At 44.1% G+C, this 7,803-nt stretch overlaps 1 protein-coding gene across 1 annotated transcript in view; it reads right to left on the bottom strand.

Moving 5' to 3' along the window:
* Positions 1-3,275: 3,275 nt before the first annotated feature.
* Positions 3,276-7,803, bottom strand: part of EPC2 (enhancer of polycomb homolog 2 (Drosophila)) — an 83,725-nt gene continuing 79,197 nt past the window's right edge. Inside the window, exons 13-14 of the mRNA XM_015423066.1 lie at positions 3,993-4,326; positions 3,276-3,581 (exon numbers count right to left, since the gene is read on the bottom strand). Coding sequence (XP_015278552.1) covers positions 3,509-3,581; positions 3,993-4,326 — 407 coding nt within the window. The 3' untranslated portion in view covers positions 3,276-3,508. The remainder of the gene's footprint in view (positions 3,582-3,992; positions 4,327-7,803) is intronic.

The following is a 7,803-nucleotide window of genomic DNA, read 5'->3' as shown; positions in this document are numbered from 1 at the left end:
GTGGGGAAGAAGTAGGCTGTCTATTGTTGGTCCCTTCCCAAAGGCCCAGCAATAAGGACCGTAAAATGCTAGAGACCTGACCCATGGACCAGAAGCAATTTGTCCTTTTAAAGAACCTCCCATCCAGATCCAGAGGAAAGGAGTAAAGGGCGGGGAAAAGAAAACTGGAGGAGGGGGAGGGTAATCCTCTTTCTCTCTCCCCCTCCACACCTTGCCAGTTCTCAATGGATACAGTCCTACCGTGGTTCAGCCGACCGGGTAGACTGCGCAGGAGACACATCCCTCCTCGCCACGATCTGGAACAAGGAGGGGGCTCCATTCCAATGCCGAAAGGGACGGCGACAGAGATTCTGCACCACCCTCGGCCGCCTCTCTTGCCTCTGCTCTCCCCAGGCTCCTCACTGAGCGTCTGTCCCCAAAACCGCTGCACGTCGCCACGGCTGGATGGGGGGGAGCAGTTTACTGCCGCCTTCCGAGCGGGGTCCGAGGCGTTCCTCTCGGCGCCACAACCGCCTGGGGGCCTCCCAGGACTGCCGGCGCCGGATCCATTGTAATTCAAGGCCTGCAGCTCTTGAATATGTTTTAGGGCTGGAAGGTAAGTACCTTCTTCTATTGCCCTTTAGGTCTCCGCTTCTTCTTCTGACCTTGCGGTGTCTTCTGGGATCTTTGTGCTCTTCAGAGCACAGCCAGCACATCCTGCTCATTAGGCAGGGCCGGTAAGACTGGGGATCAGAGGATAAGCCCCTCCCCTCTGGGATCAAAGTTTGCCAGCCCTGCCTATGGAAGGGGGAGGCACTTTCCAGGAGTAAGGAGTCAAGGACTGCTCCACTCCTGGACCACCGGAGAATGGATTACTAGAGCGGTTGCAGAGGTTGCTACCTTGAGAAAGGTACATAAAACAATTTTATTCCAGAATGCATTTGGCAAAGGGCAAACTTGTTTCAGCAGATTAAGCTGCGTTCTTTTTGTTTTTAAATTTTTTATATTGCAGTTCTCATTTCTGTACATTTTCAAAAATTCTGCTTTTCATCTGTGCATTTTAAAAATCTTGTTAATTGGGAGTGTTATTTGTCCTTGCATCCTGGTGCTGATTGTTAACCACCTTGAGTCGGAGGAAATAAGGCAAGATATAAATGTTTCAAATAAATAAAATAAAGTAGTTGTGTGAAGCACTTGGGATTTTGACACCCTTATATCACAAGCAATAACTGTGACTTTCCAGCATGTCAATATATGTTACTATATAAAAAGTTGCTTCTCTAAGCTCTTTAGTACATTCCATAGACTTTTGGAAAATATCTTACATTAATTAACCAATCTGGTAGACCAAAAGTACAGGCTCACTGGTGTGTATCAAAATTCTTAGGCTTCCTACTTATCATCTAATTACTTTTTTTTAGCATCACATTCTCACAAGCTATGAGGAGGGATAAAATATGGGCTGAAAATATTGAGAAAAACTAATTTCAACCCCTTACATCTCTGCAATGTTTAGAAAATTTCCTGAAGGTAAAAACATGCATTGGCTCCCACAATGGAGAGGGAGAAGATCCTCTGGCTCTGTCATATTCTTCTATTTTCTAAAGGCCAACAGCCAAGATGCAAACAGCCCAATGCATTTTAGTTTAGAAGATGTATGTTAATACTTAATGCACAGACACTAAGAGGATAGTATACATACACACTGTGTACCTTTTGAAATAAAAAGTACACCAGAAGCCTAAAGAAATCAACCTGAGATTTCTACTTATCGCCTTGAATGTGCTACAACTCACTTCAAAATTTGAATTCAGGGAAATCTAGTTCAGATGAGCAGAGTATAATTTTTACCACTTACAGAATCAAATAGTAAATTGCCACTTATTCTGCAAAAGCAGACTGCATCTATGAGAGCAGGGATTATTTGTGCAATACATGCTCATGTACATAGAATACAAATGAAGGAAAAATAACATTTCTAAGCCCAACCCATCACCTCTCAAGAAAAATATGCTGTGCACACTGTCTCCAGTGCAGAGTCCATGAAGTCCGCTTGTATTAGCACTACTTGGTTCAGTGATGTGCACAAGGTATCCTGTCCACTGCTATGAATTATACACATGGTCCCAATTGCTGGTTGCAAAGATCCAGCACCATGCAGTACTGGTTCGAAAATGCATTTACTAGCCCAAGAGATCATACACCCTCAGAAACTTATATATATCAATCTTGCTAAAAAGAATTGTAGTGGTACATGATAAACAACTGCTAGTGTGTTTGATTATGTACTAGGCTCCAAAAATTAACAAATTGTCCCCTACATTGTAAACAAACACATATGCAAGGTGCCCACGTTTTGATATGTATTTTTATTTCCCTGCAGTTTTCACTTATCAAGAACAAGTAACAGGGAAAGTTGTCTGAACTAGTGCATAAACAAACATTCTGAAACACCACTACACATATCTAATTTACAAGAACCGTATAAAAAAAGTCACTAAAACACTACACTACGAAGGTGTCCAACGCTTACAGTCAGACTTTTTCCAACCCGTTACTTGCCTTGTAGCCACAGGAAAACTCTCCAAAATTGAAAGACAATCTGCCACAACCCTCCCCCCTCCCCCACCACTTGGGATGGCTCGATATCTAGACATCCAATAATTATTGCAATGATATATAATGCAATACATACCTGGTAAAATATCATTTATGTGGTGTGTTACAGTTAAAAGCCAGTTAAATTATGCAGACATCAGATAAAATATAATCAGTTGAAAATTTTCTTCATATCTGCACAGTTTAATATGTGCTAGATGCATAATTTTTACTAGTCAGGTTTTCTGTGTAATTATTTTTTATAAACTGGTATTATAAATAGAAATATACATTCAAAATATATGGAAAAGTGGGTTACTACATTAAATTTGCATGTATCGATCCATCCCTTTCCCCTGCACAGTAATAGAAAATACTATTTTGCCTTGAACTTCATATTTGACAGTGAAATGCCACTAAAGTATTTACCAAAAAGTCCATCTAAAATTGTGAAACAAAATGAACCAAGTGAAAACTTTACATTTCCTTTAGAAAAAAATTACAAGAATTTTTCCTAGCTATGAATCTTTAACTTTTTTTAGACACAAAGTTGGATTTATTTTTACAAGATACAAAATGTAAACATGGCAAAATAAATAGTTAAAACAAGTGATGCAGGATCCCATTTCATGCTCATGATCCCATTAAAGAATTATTTTTAAATCCATTCAGTTGCAAATTCAAGTGCAAAAGCATGATGATGAATATCTACTATTCAAGTAACAGAAATAATATTGATGATACAAATAAACTATTTTACAAGGTAGTGATTTTCCCAATTTTACAAAATGTACATTATATCGACTTTATACGATATGATAGTCCATTTTAGGTCCATTTTAATTCCCTGTGATCCACAGAGTGCTGTTTTGCATTCAGTTGGAATATAAATGACTACACCATCAGCACAGGTCGAACCACTGCTTTGAGGTTATGTCACTTCCATTGCTACTGTTGTCTCTGCTATTCCATTTAAACCCAATCTTTCTGGTTCATGGTTCTCTCTGAAAAAGACAATACACAACAGTTACAACTGGAAAGGCCAGTCCTTCCATCTATATGGATTTCCATCTACAGGCCATATAGGTATTTGAAAGGAGCAGGCAACATCCACTGAAATATCAGAAGTCAGATCTATGGCTAAGTAAGATTAACAGTAGCTGAACAGTGGAGCTTCACTGCCCTTGATAATTTATTTCCCAGAATTAATTATGCAAACAAGTAAAAAAACACACCACAGAATAAATTATGCAAAGTAAGAAAATACACTCATATGCTCATTCTGAATGTTTCATATTGACTGCAGAATTTATCTTTTGGACACAGCTGAATGGGCACTGAATTTAAATCTTTCTCTGACCACAAAAGTAGACAACCCCAAGCCAAACCTTGCCCCACCGTTACTATAGACATACCTTGCTATGCTGCTGATGGCACTGCTAGGAGTCACCTTTGGCACTCTGTCCATACTGGCAGCAACCGTGGCAAGTTTTAAGGCTGTTGGCGATGGTGCTGAAGTCCTTGTATTGATATGTACATTGACTGGAGATACAACACTGACATTGTTGAGGTGCACTGCGTTAGTGAGACAAGAATTGTTCATAGGAAGCGTCTGAGGACTGTTTGTGCACAATGCTGGGATTAAGTGGTTTGTGGTGGTATGGCCGACTGTCCTTACAAGCTGTACAGTTGAGATCCCTGGGCTAGATGATAGAGCCATGTTGGTGGAGTACAAAGTTTTTGATGTTGCTGTTAGAAACAAACACACTTATTAAGATTTCAAGCATACTTCAAGGCTTTACACAATAAAAATATTACATAAAACTTAAACCACTGTGGAACTGATTTAGAGCTAAGTATATATTTATTTGATTTTATCCCTATTTGCATGTAACCTGAAGTAGGTTAGGATAAATGATGCTGGAGTGTATTCTACCAACTATTGTTGATGACAGAAGGAAACTTCTGCTGTCAAAAAGGGTTGGAAATTTCCACCCAATTCTCTCCTCCAACAGCACACCCATTTTATCCCCCTAACCTGTTCATAAAGGTCCACTGACCAAAGAGGAACCAAATTTCAGGGTGAGAAGGGCTCACTGGGCTGCAGAGGGAGAGAGAGGCAGAAAAATCCACCTCTGTGACATAAGAACATAAGAACATAAGAGACGCCAATGTTGGATCAGGCCAAAGGCCCATCCAGTCCAACACTTTGTGTCACACAGTGGCCAGAAATACCAGTGCCATCAGGAGGTCCAGCAGTGGGGCCAGGACATTAGAAGCCCTCCCACTGTTGACCCCCCCCAAGCACCAAGAAGACAGAGCATCACTTGCCCCAGAGCCCCTAGCTATACCTTGTGGCTAATAGCCACTGATGGACCTCTGCTCCATATGCTTATCTAATTCCCTTTTGAAGCCGTCCATGCTTGTAGCACCCACCTCGAGCAGTATTTTGTAAGATACAAACCAGTGACTGCCCAGAGTGACCCAATAAGCTTCATGGCAAAATAGGAATCTGAAACTAGGTGTATCTAGTCCTAGCCTAACACTATCTACTACAAAGTTGGAGTCCAGTGGCACTTTTGAGACCAAGTTTTTTTCGAGGTATGAGCTTTTGGGTACACACAAACTTCCCGAGACACAGTGAAATGGAACTTACCAGTCCATACATATAAGGCAGAGGTTGAACAGCAATTTAGCATACAACATAAAGAAGATGTTTTAACCTATGCAAACTGGAATAACAAGTTTATAAAGTCTTCATTTTTTGGATTTAATACTGTGGAAAAGCAGTGAGGCAAATAAAAATGTCAAAATCGGTGATAGGTGTGTAAATGTATCATTAATTGTGGAATGCTAAGATCAAACAAGATCCTGCCGTCATGCTCCATCCGTCTCTTCTCAAGCATGGAGAACTACAATTCAATTCAATGCATCATCAGCGACTCACAACCTCTACTGAATAATGACAGTTCTCTTTTACAAGTACTGGGGAGCAAACCTTTTCTTGTGCACAGACAGCCCTCCAATGTCAAACAATAATGCGACATCTAATTTGAACATGGACACTGGTACCAGAGCTTGCAATAAACCCAGACGCCAATTTTGCTGCCACATACACCCAGACAACACACTCACTGGACCTAACAACATCAACTACAACATCTCAGGCTGATTCACTTGCTCATCTTCTAACACTGTATATGCCATTAAGTGCCAACAATGTTCTCTACACAGGGCAAACAGGTCGAACCCTACGCCAAAGGATAAATGGACACAAAGCTGACATCAAGAATCACAAGACTGAGAAACCTGTAGAACATTTCAACCTTCCAGGACATTCAATGGGCAACCTCAAATTAGCTGTTTTATTACAAAGGAACTTCAGGAACAGACTGGAAAGGGAAACTGCTGAATTACAAGTCATTAACAACACACACACACACACACGGACGTAACAGGAATACTGGTTTCTTATCTCACTACAATATGCTAAACTTATTCAGTCTTTACATCTGTACCAAGAAGGGCTATACATCCCCTTTATTTTAGTGTATTGATCTGGGATAATAGTGATTGCAGGGCCAGCTCACCCACTAGGTGAACTAGGGTCTCGCCTACAGCGTGGTGGCCCTTAGGAGTGCCAAACAGGACCCGCCCCCACCAAAGCCCCCCAGCCCCCACCAAAAGCCCTGCATACCTGGCTGCCCTGACGAGCCCTTCCTGCTACTCAGCCCAGCCTGGTGCCGCCTTCCGGCGCTTCCTGGACAAACCACAGCAGCAGCAGCAGCGCCCCCTCCCTCCCTCCAAGGGTCGGCAGCCGGCGGGCTCCGGAGCAGAAGGGCAGCCTCTGCTGCTGGAAGGAGCGCCCCCTCCCTGCCGGCAGAGCAGGGCAGGGGAACCACCAGACGCTGTGGCCGCCCTTGGGTCCGGGCAGCAGGGCTTGGTCGCCGAAGGAGGGAGGGAGGGCTGGCCCATCTGTCTCCCTTTGGGGAGGGGCTGCTATTCACCCACCCGCCGGAGCCCCCCGCACGAGTGAGCCCCACCGCATCGTTGTCCTTGCCTTGGCCAGCGTGCCTGGCTGTGCGCTCCCCCTCCTCCTCTCGGCGCCGGGGCTAGGCGGGAGGGCACGTGGGGCGCTCGGATTGGCTGCCGGGTCAGACAGTGCTGAGGCTGCTGCTGCCACCACTGCTGCTGCCTGCCGAGGAGAGCTGCTTGTCCCCGCCGTTGAAGCTGGAGCCAGAGTGGCCGCTGGAGGCGGCCGGGTAGGGCGCCGGTTCACCGGGCAGCGAGCGCGGGTGAGTCTTGCAGCCTCTCTGCCCGCACCCCCTCCCTTACCTGGGCGCTTTGGGGGGCACCCAGCCAGGCTCTTGCGGCGCCTCTGCTCCATGGGCTGTTTCTGGGTGGTCTCCAGGCCCCACCGGGAAGTTGGCGTCACCTGGGGGCACCACAAGCTGGCCTCACCTAGGGTGCAGAAACACCTTGGGCCGGCCCTGAGTGACTGTAATATAATGCAATGAATAGTAGAATGTAATGTCATATAGAATGGTAGAATGGAATGTATTTCTCTGGTCTGGCAACAGAGGAGGCATAACACTGCACAACCAATCATCCCACTTCAAAGAAAAGGATGCTGTTAGTTACCTCCATGCCTGAGAGGAGACAGATGGAGTGTAACAACAGGTGTAACAAATGGTGATCATATAAATTTAGCTTATTATTCCTGTTTGCTCCTTGCATTTGTTAAAACATCTTCATTATGTTGTATACTAATTTGCTGCTCACGCTCTAAGCTATACGTATGGACTGGTAACTTCCATTTCAATGTATCTGAAGAAGTGTGCATGCACATGAAAGCTCATACCTTGAATAAAACTTTGTTGGTCTTAAAGATGCCGCCGGACTCAAATTTTGTTCTAATAACCACTACAGATTATTAGGGCTGTTTTTTCCTAAAATCCAGGGCAAAATCTAGAAAGTATATATCAGAGCTCTCATATGCCCAGTAGAGCTTTGGGAAGACGTGACAGAAAGTAGCAAAAGAACTGGTGAGCATGCAGGAGTTACCACACACTTCTCTAGTTTACTGGTGAAAAAGAGAGAGAGAGACTGCAAGGCAAGGGCAGACGTTAGTCCAGTAATTTGCTTCTCAGCTCATGCTGGCCTCATTCATTTCCTGTATTTCTCCCCCCCCCCCCCCCCCCCCAGGCCGTCACTTTCTGCTTGATC

Source organism: Gekko japonicus, unplaced genomic scaffold (assembly GCF_001447785.1).
Source record: "Gekko japonicus isolate JY-2015 unplaced genomic scaffold, Gekko_japonicus_V1.1 scaffold334, whole genome shotgun sequence".
Classification (NCBI taxonomy): Eukaryota; Metazoa; Chordata; class Lepidosauria; order Squamata; family Gekkonidae; genus Gekko; species Gekko japonicus.
This window is presented reverse-complemented; position numbering and strand designations above follow the sequence as displayed.